The 18,738-nt window shown below is 44.0% G+C and overlaps 1 protein-coding gene across 4 annotated transcripts in view; it reads left to right on the top strand.

Moving 5' to 3' along the window:
- The window catches only part of Elf2 (E74 like ETS transcription factor 2), a 91,044-nt gene that overhangs the window by 13,241 nt on the left and 59,065 nt on the right, over positions 1 to 18,738 (top strand). For 2 of the 4 annotated variants that reach the window (XM_021196006.2, XM_021196005.2), the window contains exons 2-3: positions 2,990 to 3,076; positions 5,570 to 5,797. In XM_021196006.2, the coding sequence (XP_021051665.1) occupies positions 5,726 to 5,797 (72 nt within the window). In that variant the 5' untranslated portion in view covers positions 2,990 to 3,076; positions 5,570 to 5,725. Of the gene's footprint in view, positions 1 to 1,210; positions 1,226 to 2,989; positions 3,077 to 5,569; positions 5,798 to 18,738 lie in introns of those variants that run through there. The other 2 variants (XM_029537421.1, XM_029537420.1) reach the window with 2 other exon arrangements.

Here is an 18,738-nt window from a genome sequence, read left to right as displayed (position 1 = left end):
CCTGGCTGTCCTGGAACTCACTCTGTAGACCAGGCTGGCCTCAAACTCAGAAATCCGCCTGCCTCTGCCTCCCCAGTGCTGGGATTAAAGGCGTGCGCCACCACGCCCGGCTGCTCGGTGAGTCTTAACCAATGGGACAGTAGTGATTAACAAGAAAAGGGTACTTCTCTAACTTTCTGACATATTTCCTAAACAGCTCCGGGATCTTTAGCTTTCATTTTTCTTGTATCGTTTTCCTTTTTGCATGTAATTGATTTTTTTTCTTTTTAATAGAAAATTTTTAGGTTTCTCATATCCTACTATATATCCTATAGTTATTTTCTTTGTTTGGTATTGGAATTCCGTTTACCAACCTGCAGTAACAACTCTGATTGAACAGTAATTTAATACTGTAAAACTCTACTTCTGGACTGGTGATGTAGCTCAGTGACTTGCCGTGCACGCACAGAACCCTGCGTTCATCCGCAGGGCCAGGAAAACAAAAACTCCTTTATGATCCTCCGTCTCTTTCAGATGTCACAAGACGTTCGCCTTCATGCATGTGTTCCCCCAAATAAAGTAATCTTTACAACAATTTCCTCATTAAATAAAATAAATAAAATGTGTAGTTAAACCAAATTTATATTAATATATTGGCTTTGAGACGAAAGGTGTTTTGAGCAAGTTTGTTAGTCTTTTTAAAGCACAGAAAAAAAGGAGAGTGAGTGAGTAAAACCCATTTACAGCGGCACTTCCCCGCCTGGGCGTGCCCTCAGAATCCTGCCCTTGATTTCCTCACTGAGCTTGGCGGCCAGGGCCGGCCTCTCTTGCTCTGTCCTGTTGGGCTCATCTAACCATTCCCTGAAGCCTGCCTCTGCTTACCAGTAATGAGCTCTTAAGACTTTTCTGAGGGTGTTTTCCTACCTCTGCTTTTGAGGGCCAGTTCTGCAGAACATAGGGTTCTTTGTTGATGGTTTCATTTTTTTGTTCTTTGAATATATTTGCCAGTCTTCTGACCACCAAATACTGATGATGTGTTTCCTGTTGAGGATTGCTCATGTGACAAAGCAACTTTTCTCTTGCTTCCAGGTCTCTTTGTCTTTGACTTTTAAAGAAAGATTTCTTATTTTTAAACTTAAATGTATCAGTGTTTGCCTGTACGTATATGCAGCAGTATGTATATGTGTAATGCCGGATGTGGCCAGAAGATGGTGTTGGATCCCTGAAACTGTAATGACAGATTCTTGTGAGTTACCATGTAGGTGTTGGAAACTAAGTCTCGGTCCTGTACAGGAGCAGTGAATGCTCTCAGCAGCGCCGAGCCATCTTTCCAGCCCTGTCTGTAGTTCTTTAAAGTATTGCTATATTGTGTGTTACTGTATGATTCTCTTTGAGTTCAGTTTGCATGGGGTTCATCCACTTTATTAAATTTATTTTATTTTTTTTACTGCTTTTGAGACAGGGTCTGAGCTGTGTAGAGCAGGCTGCTCCTGGCTGCTTGGATTAAAGGCATGTGCCACCCTTAGCTCTTTAAAAGAATAATCAATGCCTGTCTGTCTGTCTGTCTGTCTGAGATGGTCTGAAGTACATAGTCCTGGCTGATCCTGAAACGACCTGTCTCTGGCTCTTGGTAGATTAAAGGTGTGTGTCAGCACACCCAACCTTAGTTTTATTTTTTTCAAGCTTTATACTCCGGAAGGGGAGTGTCTTAGTTAGAGTTTCTGTAGCTGTGATAGAACACCATGACCAAAAATCAAGCTGGGGAGGAATGGGTTTATTTGGCTTACACTTCCCTATTGCTGTTTGTCATGAAGGAAGTGAGGAATTCAAACAGAGCAGGAAGCTGGAGGCAGGAGCTGATGCAGCCGCCTGGAGGAGGAGTGCTGCTTACTGGCTTGCTTGCCATAGCTTGCTCAGCCCGCTCTCTAATAGAACCCCCCACCACCTGCCCAGGGATGGTCCCACCCACAAGAGGCTCCGCCCTCCCCTGTCAATCACTAAGTAAGAAAATCCCCTAAAAGCCTGCCAAGACCTTATTGAGGCAATTCATCTACAGTGACTATAGCTTTTGTCAAGTTGACAGAAAACTAGCCAGCACAGGCTGGAGAGACGACTCAGCAGTTAAGAGCCCTGGCTGCTCTTTCAGAGGTCTTTGAGTTCAATTCCCAGCAACCACATGGTGGCTCACAGCCATCTATAAAAATAGAGATCCCATGTCCTCTTCTGGTTTGTAGGTATACATACAGACAGAGCACTTCCACATTAAAAATAAAGTTAAAAACAAAAACCAAAACCCGCAGGGCAGTGGTGGCGCACGCCTTTAATCCCAGCACTTGGGAGGCAGAGGCAGGAGGATTTCTGAGTTTGAGGCCAGCCTGGTCTACAAAGTGAGTTCCAGGACAGCAGGGTTATACAGAGAAACCCTGTCTCGAAAAACAAACAAAAAACCCAAAAAACAAACAAACAAACAAACAACCCAACAACCCAACAACCCAACAACCCAGCAACCCAACAACCCGACAGCCAGCCCGCACAGGGGGTTAGATTGCCACCACTCGGGAACCTTTTGGTTGGGGCTGCAGAGATAGTTGAGCAGTTAAAGAGAATTACCTGCTCTTTGACTCCAGCACACACATGGTTCCACACGACCTTCTGTGACTCCCGTTTCAGAGGATGAATCCTCCTCTGCCTTTTAAACATAAAAGTAAAAGAAGCCTATTGGTTGATTGTAATGTACTCCGTACTGTAGGGCATAGTCTGTGTATGCTGTATCTGACCTTACTTAATAATTATCACTTAGTGGTAACTTAAAATCGCATCATTGATTGTAAAGTTTTTCGGTTCCTTGGCCATCTAGAAATAATGATCCCACATTTGTGTAAATGTGTGCCATCAACCTTTGGAGATGATTTATTTTATTAAGTATTTACTGTCTGAGTCATATCTAATTAGGGCAATTACATTTTTTTAATAGAGTTGTGTTAATACTGTCTTTTTTCCTTCCCATTAGTAGTTCCAGAGAACTGCTGGTTTAGAGTTTAGCTCTTGGGAGTTGTGAAAACAGTGAAGGATGCTCAGACTACTTAACAGTCAAAATGTAAGTAAAGTTTATTTCTGTTTTTCATATGTTTTCGATTTTAGAATACTTATAGTAACAGGATGGTTTGATGTGATGGGATTGTGGAGTTGTTCTTCAATTTTCTGATAATATAAACACTTCGTATTTAACTTTCTAATTTGTAAAAGAAGGGGCTGGAAAGATAGTCCAATGGCTAAGAGGGCTTCTGTTCTTTCAGAGGACCTGGGTTTGTTTCCTAGCACCCACCGTCCACAGCTGGCAACTGCTTATACTCCAGTTCCAGGGAATCTAGCTCCCTCTGTGGCCTCTGCATGTATTTGTATATATATGCTACCTATACATACACTCAGGCACACACACATATGCACATTAAATAACAAATTGTTTTTAAAAATATGCAAAAGGAGACTTAAATGTATTAGATTTATGGGGCTGGAGAGATGGCTCAATGGTTAAAAGCACTGATTGCTCTTCCAGAGAATCTGGGTTCAATTCCAGCACATGGTGCTCACAGCTGTCTGTAACTTCAAGTTCTCAGACCCTCACATGGACATAACATGCAGGCAAAACACCATTGCACACAAAACAGAGGTAGATAAATACATAAGAGTATCAGATCATTCTTAGGTAGTGAGATGAAATTTCTACCTTTTCCAGATACTTCATTTCATAGTTAATGTTTACAGAAGTGCCTTATACTATACTATACTATACTATATATTTATTCCTATAGTATATGATACAGTGGTCAAAGTTAGTATTGAGTATAAGATTAATGGAATAAATTACTGGGAGTATCGATTTCTTTAAATGTTTTTAAAGTTTCTGCATTCTTTAATTTTGACATTAAAAAAAATCCTCTCAGAAAACTTTGTATTTTCTGTGTATGAAAAACATAACACAGAGTCCAATAAAAAGCAACTTAAGGATTACATCCAGTGCTCACAGTCATCTATTGGATGGAACAGGGCCTCCAATAGCTGGAGAAAGTACCCAAGGAGCTGAAGGGGTCTGCAACCCTATAGGTGGAACAACAATATGAACTAACCAGTACCCCCAGAGCTGTGTCTCTGGTTGCATATGTAGCAGAGGATGGCCTAGTTGGCCATTAATGGGAGGAGAGGCCCTTGGTCTTGTGAAGATTATATGCCCCAGTACAGGGTAATGCCAGGGCCAGAAAGTAGGAGTGGGTGGGTTGGGGAGCAGGGCTGGGGGAGGGTATAGGGGGCTTTGGGAATAGCATTTGAAATGTAAATGAAGAAATTATCTAATAAAAAAAGAATTACATCCAGATGAAACATATTTTGATACTCATCTTTATAAGAAGAAGAGTGAGGGCTGGAGAGATGGCTTGGTGATTATGAGCACTGACTGCTTTTCCAGAGGACCCTGGTTCAATTCTCAGCACCCACATGGCAGCTGACAACTGTCTGTACTTCCAGTTCGAGGATCCGATCCCCTCACACAGATATAAATGCAGGCACAATATCAATGCACATGAAATAAAAATAAACAGAATTTTAAGAAGAAGGGGGAGGAGGAAGAGGAGGAGGAAGAGGAAGAGGAAGAGGAGAAGGCTGTCTTTGGGAGGGGCTGAGAGATGGCTCTGTCAGTAAAAGCTGCCACTCATTGCATAAGCCCCACACTCCCAAGTTTCATTTGCTTAAAAGCGTTTTAAAATAAATTTTAAAAGATTTACTTTTAATTATGTGTATATCTCTGTGTTAGTATTTTAGTGTGAACACAGGTGCCAGCAGGAGGGGGAAGAGGGCATTGGATTCCCTGGAGCAGCCTGACTGTGGGTGCTGGGAACTCAGTACTCTCTGTGTAGCCTTGGCTGTCCTGGAACTTGCTCTGTAGATCAGGTTGGCCTTGAAGGTATAGAGATCCACCAGCCTCTGCCACCCAAGTGTTGGGATCAAAGGCGTTGTGCCACCCCTGCCCTGCTGAACGCAGTACTCTTAACCCGTGAGCTGTCTCTCTCCAGCCCAGATTTAAAAGAAAAAATTGTTAAAATATTCCAGGTATAATATTGTATCTCCATAAAAGAAGGAAGTTATAATATTTTAAAAATATTAAAAAAATACGTGTATGGGCATTTTGACTGCATGTATGTCTGTGCACCATGTGTGTGCCTGGTGTGTAGGCCAGAAGACGGCGCTGGATCCCCTGGAAATGGAGTTACAGACAGTTGTGAGTTGCCATGTGGGTGCTGGGAACTGATCCTGGGTCCTAAGGAAGAGCAGCTTGTGTTCTTAACTGCTGATCAATCTCTTCAGCCAAAGGAAGTTGTAACATAATGTCTCCCATAACAATACCTGTACACAATAGCTTGGTAAAATGTTATTCAGTAAGTTAATGAATTTGAATATTCAGTTCTTAGGTAGAGTGTTATTGACTGTCTTTTGACACAGGTAGAAGCCTATATCCTGTTTAATTAAACTGTTGAACACTACTGCTTTATATCTTTCCTATATATCTTCAACAGTTCCCCATTTTCCCTCTTTTTAGACCCTCTGGTTAATCACCTTTAGAAGACTGGATTTGTGGATGTCTGCTCCATCTCTATTGAATTAAACCATGAGAATGAATCCTACAATCCTGGCGACCATCTGTGAGCCGTAGTTCCTTGCTTCACAGCAGTTGAGATTTCCTCTGGAACGCACAATGGCATCGGTGGTAGTTGACAGCGGAGGTTCTGTTCTCGAGCTTCCTAGCAATGGAGGAGAAAATCAAGAGGTTAGGCATTTAATACATCTCACCTCTGTTTTGTTAATAGAAATCAGTACTTGAGTCTATCTTGAAGTGAATGCGGGAAAAAGGTACTCAAGAGTGGACGTGTACCGTGCATAATCTTGTAATGGTCATGGCTGTGTTTGCATGTAACTTAGGGATGGGTGAGAAAGGTGCTCCACTGAGTGATGTGTGTGTTAGAGTGAGTGAGGAGGAGGCTGGGGGGGGGGGGCGAGGGCACATTAGCTTGGGTACAGCTTAAGTTTCTGAGAGTATCCGTTTTCTTAGACTCTAGAGAATGAGATATACACTCAGTGTGTGTAAATACCTAAACTGCAGTTGTCTGAAGTTAGAAGCTTATGTTTGCTGTCTTTGTCATTTTCATTTCTTGGTTATTCTGTTATGTTTCATTCAGGATTGATCTGTCACTTTTTTTTTTTGTTTTGTTTTTCGAGACAGGGTTTCTCTGTGTAGCCCTGGCTGTCCTGGAACTCACTCTGTAGACCAGGCTGGCCTCGAACTCAGAAATTCGCCTGCCTCTGCCTCCCGAGTGCTGGGATTAAAGGCGTGCGCCACCACGCCCAGCGATCTGTCACATTTTTAATCTAATATGTGCAGTTATTTGTATAATTAGAAAATGAAGTTTTGAAATTTTCTGCAGGTAGGATTTTGCCTTTTTAGCGTATTTGGTCATTTTCTTGTTACAGAAAGAAAGCACTGAAGAGTGAGAGGTAGGAGAAGGAAAGAGGGTTTCTGGTCCCTGTCCCTTAGAGACTTGAGAATTGTCATGTGCTGCATGCAAAAGTTTGCTTGGAGATACCTTGGGAGTCTCTCTGTGAAAGATGCTGCTGTCCCTGGGGTCGGTGTCAGGATAGTGGCCCAGTGGCATGCCTGAGGGCAGGGAGAGCTCCGGGTTATGTTCTGGGGTCCCGATGCTTCTCCTTGCTTGCTTGCTGGGAGACCCATCTGCTGTGGCAGACTTCTGGGATGTACTTTTCTTTTCTTTTTTCTTTTCCAGACAGGGTTTCTCTGTACAGCCCTGGCTGTCCCTTTTTTTTTTTTTTTTTTTTTTTTAAAGATTTATTTATTTATTATATGTAAGTACACTGTAGCTGTCTTCAGACACTCTAGAAGAGGGCATCAGATCTTGTTACGGGTGGTTGTGAGCCACCATGTGGTTGCTGGGATTTGAACTCTGGACCTTTGGAAGAGCAGTCGGGTGCTCTTACCCACTGAGCCATCTCACCAGCCCCCTGGCTGTCCCTTTGTAGGCTGGCCTCAAACTCAGAAATCCGCCTGCCTCTGCCTCCCAAGTGCTGGGATTAAAGGCTGTGGGATGTGCTTTTCTTTTGTCAAGTGGGTTTGCTAACTCCTCTGTGTTCCCTTTGCATAAGACTGCCTTTAAACCGGGTGCAGAGTCCATTGGAAGAAGCCACCACAGCAGAACATCCCTCCCAGGTCAACTTCTTCTTTCTTTAAGATTCCCTTCTGTATATTAGCCCTGGAGATGAGTTGCCAGGGATCAAGGATGCAGGGTACACTCTCCCCTCTGACTGGCAGACTCCGCTCCTCTGTCAAGTTACTTCCCTCTGCTCTATAGCTTGGTAGTGTTGGTGTTTTATTATGTGAGGAGAGTTGCCACGAACAGTATATTTACAGAGTATATTTATGCTTTGTTGATTATAAAGATAACAGTATGGAGGAAAAGAGGATCATTAAGATTTATTTTTTCTCCTTTACATGGAATCACAAGGACTCCTGCTCAGAACTTATCACGGAGGGAGAGATTTTTAGATAATGAATTTACCAAGTTGTTATTGACTAATGATTTATGTGGTGCAATAGGATAGTTATAATCTATGGAAGGAGGTCAGAAGAAGGCAGCGTGCTTAGTAGGTACTTAAGGTGCTGTGACATCAATGTGGGGACAACTTCCTGTTCCAATCCCAATCCATTCATTGGGTCTTTTTAACGGAGGTCAGCTACTCAATATGGGTCAAGTACTTTATAGGCACCGAGGTTAAAGTACTTCACAGGAGCAGTTAAAAATGTTTTGGGGCAGAGATGGCTGGAGAAAGTGGTTAATTGATATTCAGGATTCTCTGAAGAGATGACAGTTTAGGGTTCTGAAGAGAAAAATGGTCTTAGACATACCTAAGTGGGAAGAATTCTAGGAACAGAAAAGAGCCACTAGCTTTGGAAATACTTGATGTTCCAAGGATAATTTGAAGAGAATGCAGAGGCGGAGTTTTGCCTGTGAACTGCTCTCCAGTAATGTGCTTCCTGTATAGATGCTTTCCACAGCTGAGGATGGCAGAGCCACAAATCTTTATAATCATGGTCCCTGAGTCAGAGAAAAAGCTAAGATTTAAGACGCAGCGTCAGAGCTGACTCATCAGTTAAAAGCACTTGCTCTTGCAGAGGACCCAGGTTTGGTGACCAGCACCCACATGACAGCTCACAACCATCTGTAACTCTAGTTCCAGGGACCTAACACCCTCCTCTGAACCGTGGCACCAGGCAAGCATGTGATGCCCAGACACTCACGCAAGCAAAAGTCCGTGTAGTTAAGGAAAAGGGCAGGGCCAGAGATTGCTTAGCAGGAGGAGATGTTGATCTGCAAGCCTGATAGTTGAGAACTCAGGTAGAAGATATAGAGAACCATCTACATCCAGTGGTCCTCTGACCTCACACATACACCACACCACAGACTGATATAAACATGCAAAAGGTAGAACACTAGTTAATTAAAAGCAATGTTTTTCTTGATTATAAAAGTGATACATTGAACAAGGTGTTTCAAAAGATGTTGAAAAAACAAAGTAACCGGGCATGGTGGCGCACGCCTTTAATCCCAGCACTTAGGAGGCAGAGGCAGGCGGATTTCTGAGTTCGAGGCCAGTCTGGTCAACAGCATGAGTTTCAGGACAGCCAGGGCTGTCCTGGAAATCCTGTCCTGGAAAACCAACCAAACAAACAAACAAAAAAAACCCCAAAACCAAAACAAAATAAAAACAAAGTAAACGGCAGATGCTGATGAGTGTGGACGTAAAGGTCATTTTGAAGACAAATATAATGATGTAATAAGATCTGATATCCTTAAGATCAGTCACCAAATAGGAGGGGAAAGTTCAGGGTTAAGAAAATTATTAATATGGTAGAGAAGATTTTTTTAAAGATTTATTTATTTTATTTACATGAGTACACTGTTGCTGTCTTCAGACACACCAAAAGAGGGCATCGGATCCCATTACACATGGTTGTGAGCCACCATGTGGTTGCTTGCAATTGAACTCAGGACCTCTGGAAGAGCAGTCAGTGCTCTTAGCCGCTGAGTCATCTCTCCAGCCTTCGAGAAGATTCCTTACTAAAGATTTATGAATATATTTTACGTGCATGAGTGTTTTGCCTGCATGAATGTGTGTGTGCCACCGACCAGAAGAGGCAGGGCACTCCTCGGAACTCCATTACAGGGGCTGTGAACCACCGTTGGTGCTGGGAAGTACCCTCTGTAGAGGGGACATGTGGTCTTGACTGTGGAGCAATTTCATCAGCCTTGAGAGCAAATTCTTAGTGAAATGAGATTTTTATGAAATTCCATATCCATTTTTGTTAAAATCTTTCTTTAGCTGTAATATACATATATATATCTGTAATCCTAGTTAGTATTGGGATATTTTCTTTAAGAGAAAAGGTCAACATGCTAACTGCTAGCGAGAGTTTAATAGGTGTGGTGATGCACATCTGTAACACTAGCACTCAGGAGGTAGAGACAGGAGGCTCATGAGTTCAAATCCAGCTTTGGCTACTTAAGGAGACATCATCTCAAAAACTAAAAAGGAAACAAGTAGCTCTGCATGGTGGCGCATGTTTGGGAGGCAGAGGCAGGTAGATTTTTGAGTTTGAGGCCAGCTTGGTTTACAGAGCTAGTTCTAGGATAGCCTGGACTACACAGAGGAACTCTGGGAAAAAGCCCAAGCCAACCAACCAAAGCAAGCAATGGCGTGAACAGACAACACCAAGACACTGCCTAGAGAGAAAGCAAAGACTTTAACAAAGAAGCACACCCCCCCTGGGGGAGAGCAGGAGGGTCAGTGCTGAGGATGGGTGCGCTCACTAAGCTATTCTACACACAGAGGCTGGTAACACAAAGAGGTCTCAATTCTTTGAAGTGAAATGGTTGTTTCTGCTAACATAAAGTGTGAAGAGAGCTGGCAAGATGGCCTGGCTTGTAACACCTCTTTAGTCAGGCCTCAAGACTTGTGTGCCCAGGACACACGTGGTGGAGGAAGAGATTGACTCTGGCAAGCTGTCTACTGGCTTCCCCATATAAGGAAATAAATGTAATTTTAAATGTTATAGAAATGTTATGTAGTAAGTTACACACACACACACACACACACACACAAACACACAGTATCGCCTAGGCAGCTATTTGTATGCACATATTGGAATACTATATGCTAGCTTTTATTTTTTGAGACAGGTTTCCATGTAGATCAGTCTGGCCTTGATCTCAGTGTGTCGCCAAGAATGATCCGAACCTCCCGATTCTTCTGCCTCCGTGTGCTGGGATAAAGGTGTGTACCACTAGTCCTGTGGAGCTGGGGATCCAAGCTGGGGCTTACTGTATACTTGGGAACTGAGCCATATCATCAGCTCCAGCATCTGAAGTTCTTAGTTATGTGTAGGAATGTTTTGTCAGTCTGCATGTATATATGTGCACTGTGTTTGTGCAGATACTGGAAGAGGACATCCAGTCCCTAGGGACTGGAGTTGCAGGCAGTTGTGAGCTGTCATGTAGGTGCTGGGAATTGAACCAGGGGTCCTCTGCAGGAACAACAAGTGCTCTTAATCATGGAGCCAACTATTGAGCCCGGGTCATCTGAGCTTTAGAAATTTAAATCAGGATTTATAAGGAGGATGTGTGCCATTTACTCTGAATTCTATAGTGTTGTGAGGCAGGAATAGAAAATCAGGGATTCTATAGGAAAAAAGACTTAGTTACCTGCAGTTGGCTCCTTTCTTCAGGATGCCAGGACTGCTGCGAATGAGAGCCGTCTGCATCCTCTCTTCCCAGGTCAATTGCCATGCTGACAGTTGCACTCACTAATGGTGAGAGCATTCACCCTTGGGCTACAAGTTATGGTTAGTGTGTGGTTATGTCATTTCTTAAAAACTGCGAATAGAAGTTTCTAGATGACATCTGCTTCCAGAGAAACACATTGGGAGTTTTTCCACTTAAGTCTGTGATGGAGTAATGGAGACCAGACTTAGACTGCCAGTGTAAACAAACAGGAAAATGGACAAAGCATGTGATAACAAGGGGGCGTCCTCAGACTGCGCATCCTCAGACTGCGCATCCTCGGACTGCGCATCCTCAGACTGCTGTGCTGCTTGGAAGAGCCCCAGGGAAGGAAGAGCCACAGGGAAATGGGCATCACCTCGAGTCAAGGGAACAAATCGTGAACTCTTGTGAGGGATGTAGTATCCAAAACGCAGAGAAGCCCCCCTTGCCAGAGAAAAGCTGCATGCATCGCTGGGGCTCCGTTGTCTCTGGCTGGATCACCCAGCGATTGAGGCTCCATGAAGCCAAGCAAAGGCTGACCAGAAAGGCACAAACTCAGTTATTCCACTGGGGATACTGGCATTCCAGTCAGCCAGGCAGAAGGGTCCTTGTTGAAAGCCCAGGTCATTCATTGGGGGCTGGAGGGATGGCTCAGTGTTTAAGAGCACTGGCTGCTCTTCCAGAGGTCCTGAGTTGAATTCCCAGCAACCACGTGGTGGCTCACAACCATCTATAATGCGATTTGATGCCCTCTTCTGGCATGCAGGGGTACATGCAGATTGAGCACTCATATACATAAATAAATCTTATTTTAAAATAAAACAAACCCATAAGGGTCATGTCTTACATAGTAGGGCTAAATTAGCTCTAGAATTAAGGATAGTTGGACTTTAACCTTAAAAACTGGTTTGGAGCCGGGCGGTGGTGGCGCACGTCTTTAATCTCAGCACTGGGAGGCAGAGGCAGGCGGATTTCTGAGTTCGAGGCCAGCCTGGTCTACAAAGTGAGCTCCAGGACAGCCAGGGCTACACAGAGAAACCCTGTCTCAGAAAAACAAAACCAAACCAAACCGAATACTGAGAAGTAAGGCACCAGAGTCCGAGGTCAGCAGCGGGAAGGAAGCACCTTAACAAACAGAGAAATGGAGGAAACGAGAAGGGCAGAAAGCAGTGTCGGTCCGCAGCGGTGCCGTCCTCGCTTGTTTTAATGTGGTAGCATGGCAGGTTCTGTCACTGCTGACACATCTCTTTCCTGAGCTGGTGTTCTGTGTAGCGTGCAGGGCTACCTTGAGCTCACCATCCTCTTGTGCTGGGAGTGGAGGTGAGCATGAGCTCTCAGAATGAGCAGAGCAGAGAGCAACAGAAAAATAAGATGTGAAGAATTAACGACCGTACATTTTGTAAATTTGTTAACTAAACTTATAGATGCAATAATTTTTTTTAAAGATTTATTTATTATTATAAATAAGTACACTGTAGCTGTCTTCAGATGCACCAGAAGAGGGCATTAGGTCTCATTACAGGTGGTTGTGAGCCGCCATGTGGTTGCTGGGATTTGAACTCAGGACCTTTGGAAGAGCAGTTAATGCTCTTAACCACTGAGCCATCTCACCAGCCCATAGATACAATAATTTTAAATACTATGTAAGATAAACCTGAAATTAGGTAGCAAGGACATCATAATAAAATTGCTCAAAGCCAGATTCAGAGAGAGACTCTTAAGAGTAGCCAGAGGTGAACCGAAGGAAGAGTGAAACAAGTGTGCCAGACACAGGTCAGTGGACCACAGTACCTTTAAAGTGCTGGAGAAACCCTCAGGGGTTAGATATGGTTACATGGCCTGTAAATGACCTGGATATGAGCAGGGCAGTGGTGGCACACACCTTTAATCCCAGCACTTTGGAGGCAAAGGCAAGCAGATCTCTGAGTTCAAGACCAGCTTGTCTTAGCACCTGTGTGGTAGCTCACAACTGTCTATAACTACAGTTCCGCAGGATCTGGAACTGTCCCGGGATGGTATCTCAGGATACCAGGCACACACATAGCACCCATGAAAACAGGCAGGAAAAACCCACTTACACATCAAGTCAAATCTTCAAAAAAAAAAAAAAATGCTGAGAGGGTGAAACTCCTGTTTATACTTACATATCTCGTAGCTTGGTGGGTTTGCTCAATGGGTCCCAAACCTGATGAACTGTGTCCAATTCCTGGAACCCATAAAATGGAAAGAACCAACTCCTGCAGATTGTGTCAGACCTCTGCATGTGTGTGTGCGCACAAACATTCTCTCTCTCTCTCTCTCTCTCTCTCTCTCTCTCTCTCTCTCACACACACACACACACACACACACACACACACACACAAAATTTTAAAATGAGTTTTCCACCTGAGACAAAGGTTGAAAGAATTTATCATAAATATACATGAACTATGAAAATTATAAGTAACTTTTTAGGCAGAAATTAATGATTCCATTTGGAAACTTGGTTTTATGCAAAATGAAAAGGCCTGGATAAGTGGTTAGTGTGTGGTGAATATAAAATGCTTTTTGAAGAGTAAAGCTTGTTGTAAACACTTAACATGTGATATAGCTCTCCTAATAATTTTTTGTTTGTTTGTTTGAGACAGAATCTTCTTACACATCCCTGGTGGGCTGGCCTTGAACTATGTAGACTAGGGTGGCCTTGAACTCAAAGATCTACCTTCCTCTGCTTCCAGAGTTCTGGGATTAAAGGTGTGTATCACTGCCTGGCTAATTAAACCTAATTTTATTGATAGTCAATGTGCCACATGTACACAAAATAAATAAAAAACAAGTATGTGTAAAAACAATAGAAACAGAAAGGTATAGCGGACACATTCCTGTAATCACACCTCTTGAGAAGCCGAGGCAAGAGGACCATTACTTCTGGGTCACATAGTGAGGCTGTCTCAACAAGCCCAAACCAACTGCTGTTCAATAGTTTTATTAAGGAGTTTAAAGGTAGCTGGGCGGTGGTGGCACACCCCTTTAATCTCAGCCCTTGGGAGACCGAGGCAGGTGCATCTCTGAGTTCTAGGACAGCCCAGGGCTGTGTAGAGAGACCTTGTCTTGAAAAACCAAAAATAACAACAACAAAACCCAAAATAAATAAAGAAAAAAATACAACACATGCATCGACAGAAGACTGTACCATCCATTTGCAGTGCCTGCAGTGAAATATCTGAGCCCGAACACTTTATAAACAGAAGAGCTGCTTTGTCTCACAGTTCTGGAGGCTCAAGGACACAGTCCCAGCTTTTCTTTAGTTCTGGTGAAGGCATCAGAATGGGTGGGGTCATATCAAGGAACGAGTCACCTGGCAAGATGGGAGCAAGCTGTGGCCAGGCCGGGCAAGGCACATCATAATTCCTTCATTGTCCGTCACACAGAACTACTCCACTGCTTTTCAAGAGTGGCACTTTTCATGAAAACATTTCCGTTGACTCCACTGCCATGCAGACCATCATCTTCCTTTTAACGATGCCACCAGGAAGATCAAGCTTCTGTTACTTGAACCCATAGAGGATACACTTTAACCTGAGGGAAGCCACAGACTTCTTCAGAATATAAAGGATAGTAAGACGAAGGTGCCCTAGTGAAATAGGAAGAAGAGGGGCTTTGGGGATGGCTCAGTGGCTAGGAAGGCTTGCTGTGTAATCATTGAGGGTCCTAGTGCCTACTTAACATATCCAGCACTTAAGCCTGTAACCCCAGGGAAGTGGAGGAGAGAGGCTAAATTGTATGGCTGGCCAGTAAACAAAAAAAATACAACAAAAAACAAAGGGTGCAACATTTTTAGCTACTGAGGAAATGCAAAATAGGGCTGGAGAGGTGGCTCAGCTGTTAAGAGCACGTGACTGTTCTTCCAGAGGACCTGAGTTCAATTCCTAGCAGTGCATGGTGGCTTACACCACCTATAATGGAATCTGATTGCCTCTTCTGGTGTGTCTGAGGACAGAGCACTTATATACATAAAATTCGCACATAAATAAGTCTTTTAAAAGAAGGAGAGAAATGCACATTAAATGGTCAAAGACCCTCACACACTCCGGCTGATTGTAGTGTGGTGCCCTGTGTTGGGGAGGGTGAGCAATTGGGTGCTCAGGCATTTCTTATGGGAATATCGTAAGATCCAGGTTAGAAAAGAATTTGACAACTTAGAATTAAGTGTAGATCACTGTCTTGTTTGGCAGACTCCCACCTTACGTACTGAGGCAGGGTCTCTCACTTGCGTGTAGAGTTTGTGAGCTCAGCTCCACTAGGATCCCATCTGCCACCACGAGGATGCTGGGGATCCAGAACCTGATCCTCATGCTTGTGTGTGAGCACCAGCACAAAAAGTTAAACACGGCCCCAGAGAGATGGCTCAGCAGTCAAGAGCACTGACTGCTCTTCCAGAGGACCAGAGTTCAATTCCTACCAACCACATGGTGGCTCACAACCATCTGTGATGGGGTCCAACACCCTCTTCTGGTGTGGGTCTGAAGACAGCAACAGTGTGCTCACATAAGTAAAATAAATAAATCTTAAAAAAAAAAAGTTAAACACATGCACTTACAAAACAATATGGGGGCTGGAGACATGGCTCCGAGGTCTTTCAGAAGACACAGGTTCAATTCCTGGTTGCACATAATGGCTTGCAATCATCTCTAAGTCTAGTTCCAGTGGATCCAGTGTTGGCTTCTGAAAGCATGAGGTGCACTGGTGGTGAACAGAGGCACACATATGAAAAACACATAAAGAGAAGCAGCTCACAGCCCCTCCCCCCAGTGTGCTGATTTTCACATCAACTTATAGAAAAGGCATAGATTAGTGAGATGGTTCTGCAAGTGAAGGTGCTTGCCAACCTCAGCCTCTGACCTCGTGTGTGTGTGTGTGTGTGTGTGTGTGTGTGTGCGCGCGTGCGTGCGCATACGAGCACATGTGCACACATACGAAAAGCAGTAAAAATTTTTTAGAAAAGGCTGAGATACAGGGCGAGAGTTCTGGAGGGCTGGGCTGACAGTTGCCGGGGTCTGTGTGTGAGCGGGGTGGGCTGCTGCTGAGGGACAGGGGAACTTGTGTAGTGTTCTGCTAGCTGTTGCTACAAGGATACATGCTTACGAAAGTCCAAGGACTGCGTATCAAAACGAGCATCTCACCTTCCTGGAGACCATTAGAGGCAGATATGAAAACAATTCTTGTGCACTGCCGAGTTTGATGTCTCGCTCCTTCACTGTTCAGCACTAAGGAGGCAGAGGCAGGGGCATCTCTGAGTTGGAGGCCACTCTGTCTTGCATGGCGAGTTCCAGGCCAGCCCATTACACAAGTGATGTGCTAGGATCATGTTGCACTGCCATGTCTGATTCATGTCTCAGCTTGCTAAGGCATCTGAGGGTTCTCCTACTTTACACCGTGAAAGAAAATATGAGAAACTATAAGCACTTGTTGTATACCCTTTAATGTCATGTCTTCTACCCCGAGTCCAGTGGTGAGGGTTATAGGATAAACACCGGTAGGCTTTTAAAAGCCTTTGCTTTGGTGGGTTTCTAATTTGAGGGATGTTGCAGGATATTTGGTCACACTGTGAACCCTGCGATTGTGTTACTTATTGAAAAAGCTGTTTCTAGTGGGGCTCAGCCCTTAACACACGCTTTTAATTCCAAACAGTGAAGGCAAAGTTAGTTTGTAGAAAGAAGCACCCATGTTTGAAAGTGATGTCTAATTGAGTGACAGACAAAGTGACCAATCAGAGAAAGAGTTGACAGAATAGGATACGCCCAACTCTCATGAGAAGAGAGAGGGAAGGGAAGCTACTTAGAGCAGTGCAGAAGAGCAGAGGAGGCAGTTTCCCCAGGAGAGGTTTACAGAGACAGGTTGCAGAGAAAACCAGCTACACACAGGTGAGGACAGGATGAGCCAGACAAATGAGAAGGAACCAGGAGATTAGGACAGATTGCCAAAGTTAGTTTGAGGCCAAGCAGGGCAATTCAGTAAGAAACTGAGAGAAGCCAGGTTGAACCAGACAGCTTGGAGAGGAGTTTAAGCCAGAAGAGCTGAGTCGAACCAGACAGAGTTCAAAAAGAGCTAGAAAGGGTGAGCTTATTTAGCAGGTAGTCTCAGAGGCTGAAACATTCCAGGCCTAGATTACATTAGACTAGAGACTAGAAGCTTCTAGGACTAGACCTAGGTTAGCAGACAGACAGTAAGCCTTGGAGATGACAAATACATCTGGGGAATAAAAGTCAAGTTTACAGAGGGCAGTGACAAAGTGTCTAGACCTCCTAGGGGAACACTGCAGAGCTTTTAAGTCTTTCTCTTGGAATGGAAGCTTTTGAGAGCACTCTTAGAACTGACAGTACAGTCTCCTGGGGGGATAGCAGGGGTTAAGTGTTTGGACCTTGTAAATCTGTTAGCTCCAGGTTCAGTGGGAAACCCTGTCTCAGGAGATGAGGAGGTTGGTGGCTGGAGATCTGGGTCAGTGGTAAGGTGTTAGCATGCAAGCTTGGGGCCCTGAGTTTGAATCCTCAGATCTCACTTAAAGCTGGCACAGTGTGGGATGACTCATCCTGTCTCTGAGGTGAAATTGGAGTCAGGGATGGAGGATCCTGGACAACAGAAGACCCTGTCAAACAAGGTGGAATCAGGGGCCAACAGCCAAGGTTGTCTTCAGGCCTCCATGTGTGAGCAGTGGCATGTATGTGCACACACAGATACACAAACACAAGTAAGGTGAAGACGGATGAGGACATCTGGTGTGGACTTCCGGCCTTCCACATGCAGGAGCACATACAGAAACCTGTGCACGTCCATGCTGGCCCTCTGCAGGAAAGCCAGTTAGGCTTCAATTTCAGATAAGCAACATCTTCCCGAACATTATGTGGGTTGCTCATATATTAGCGTATGTATATTGGTCATATATGTATGCTTAACTAAATTTAGTCATAATTGGATATCCTGTGTTTTTCTTTGCTAAGTCTGGCAACCCTAGTCTACAGAGAATTAGGTAGGCTGGATCAAGACTCGCTGAGTTGGGATTTCATCTATTTTAATGTTTGCTGTAGTGACTTGAGTAAAGTAATCAGAAGAAAATAGTGAATGCGTTAACTATTTCTCACCTTCCTTTTCTACAGTAATAACTATCTCCTCCGAACAGTAGACAGATAGCACACCTACTGTGTGCATCTGTGTGCAGTACCTGTTCTCCATCATTTGGTGGCCAGAACTCAGGAAGTCATTTGCTGTCAGATATGTGTTCAGTATGTGAATGACTGCTGAAGTTAGAGTCTGTCAGGTTGCTTTCTAAGCAGCAGGTCCTTAGATTCTGCATTGTGTGATGTGATGTCTTTGAGGACTTGAGGTGTGACGTTTGCTGTCTAACAATCTCACTGTCCAGCGACAGTTTGTTGCTTTCTTTTCTTTTCTTTTCTTTTCTTTCTTTTTTTTTTTTTTTTTGGTTTTCTGAGACGGTGTTTCTCTGTGTAGCCCTGGATGTCCTGGAACTCACTCTGTAGACCAGGCTGGCCTCGAACTCAGCAATTCGCCTGCCTCTGCCTCCCGAGTGCTGGGATTAAAGGCGTGCACCACCACGCCCAGCCAACAGTTTGGATATGTACTTAAAATACAAAGCCCTATGTAGACAGCACCGATGTTAGGCAAACAGCTTGTGTCAGGAGGACTTTGAATAGAAATTGTCCTTTTCGGGGATTAAAAAAAACAAAAAGCCTTTAGTAGAGGAAAAGGATCTGAACAGACACGGAGGCTACAGAAGGCAGGAGTAACTTCATGGGAAGGTTTGTGCTTGGGAACTAAGTCACACTCAGACAGCTTGCATGCAGTCATGTAGGAAAGAAGCTGGTAAAAGTGGCTTGCTTTTTAT

The sequence above is a fragment of the Mus pahari genome, chromosome 4 (assembly GCF_900095145.1).
Source record: "Mus pahari chromosome 4, PAHARI_EIJ_v1.1, whole genome shotgun sequence".
NCBI classification, from domain to species: domain Eukaryota; kingdom Metazoa; phylum Chordata; class Mammalia; order Rodentia; family Muridae; genus Mus; species Mus pahari.
Note: the sequence above shows the minus strand (reverse complement) of the source record. Positions and strands in the feature narration are given on the sequence as shown.